The sequence below is a fragment of the Buceros rhinoceros genome, unplaced genomic scaffold, assembly GCF_000710305.1.
Source record: "Buceros rhinoceros silvestris isolate BGI_N320 unplaced genomic scaffold, ASM71030v1 scaffold7059, whole genome shotgun sequence".
NCBI classification, from domain to species: domain Eukaryota; kingdom Metazoa; phylum Chordata; class Aves; order Bucerotiformes; family Bucerotidae; genus Buceros; species Buceros rhinoceros.
In genome coordinates this window covers 5,600-6,274 of record NW_010429655.1, presented here as the reverse complement: position 1 = coordinate 6,274, position 675 = coordinate 5,600, and the positions used below count along the sequence as shown (strand labels likewise).

Here is a 675-nt window from a genome sequence, read left to right as displayed (position 1 = left end):
CGCTACGGCGCTGTAAGCACGAGTGCTGCCACCAACGCGAAAGCTGTGTCAGAAGAGGCGATGGAAACAAGTGCCGGCGTTCGGACAGCGAGCGGAAAGCCAGCGCTGACCAGCGCAGCCTCCCAGGGACTGTCCGGCCTGACAGGTACGCCTGAGGAGAAAGGCAGAGGGGCTGGTGAAGGTGGTACAAAGACAGATGGCTACTGGGACCGTGCCTCCGGCTGGACAACTTCTGCGAAAGCAGTTGACTGGGAGACTCAAGCACCAGCAGCTGGACCAGAGAAGGAAACGGGCGGTCTGGGTTCTGCTGCAACAGATCGTCCCGATAATGCTGAAGAAAACCTTTATGCTACTGAAAGTAACGAGCTCTCTGTGTTTAAAACAACTCTTCCTGCTGCTGGAGATCCTTCTGTGGCTGGAAACCTTTCAGACCACACGAAGGACGCTCACGAGATCACCTTTGAGGTGGCGCACACTGTCTTTCAGGACAGAGTGCACTGGATTTTTCTTATGGTACTGGGGGCTGTGGTGATTTGGGAGCTGTTGGCTACTTCTCTCGAGTGGGCAGTGGACGAGAATCTCTATGAGTATCTCGACTTGGTTGACGCCACTGACAGGTACAGCAAGCTGTGGATTTGGGGTTACCTGGGCGCTTCAGTGGGTGCCTGTGGCATT

At 55.4% G+C, this 675-nt stretch overlaps 1 protein-coding gene across 1 annotated transcript in view; it reads left to right on the top strand.

The window, feature by feature from the left end:
- Positions 1 to 60: 60 nt before the first annotated feature.
- MFSD6L (major facilitator superfamily domain containing 6-like) overlaps positions 61 to 675 on the top strand; it is a 2,171-nt gene continuing 1,556 nt past the window's right edge. Inside the window, exon 1 of the mRNA XM_010142704.1 lies at positions 61 to 670. Coding sequence (XP_010141006.1) covers positions 61 to 670 — 610 coding nt within the window. The remainder of the gene's footprint in view (positions 671 to 675) is intronic.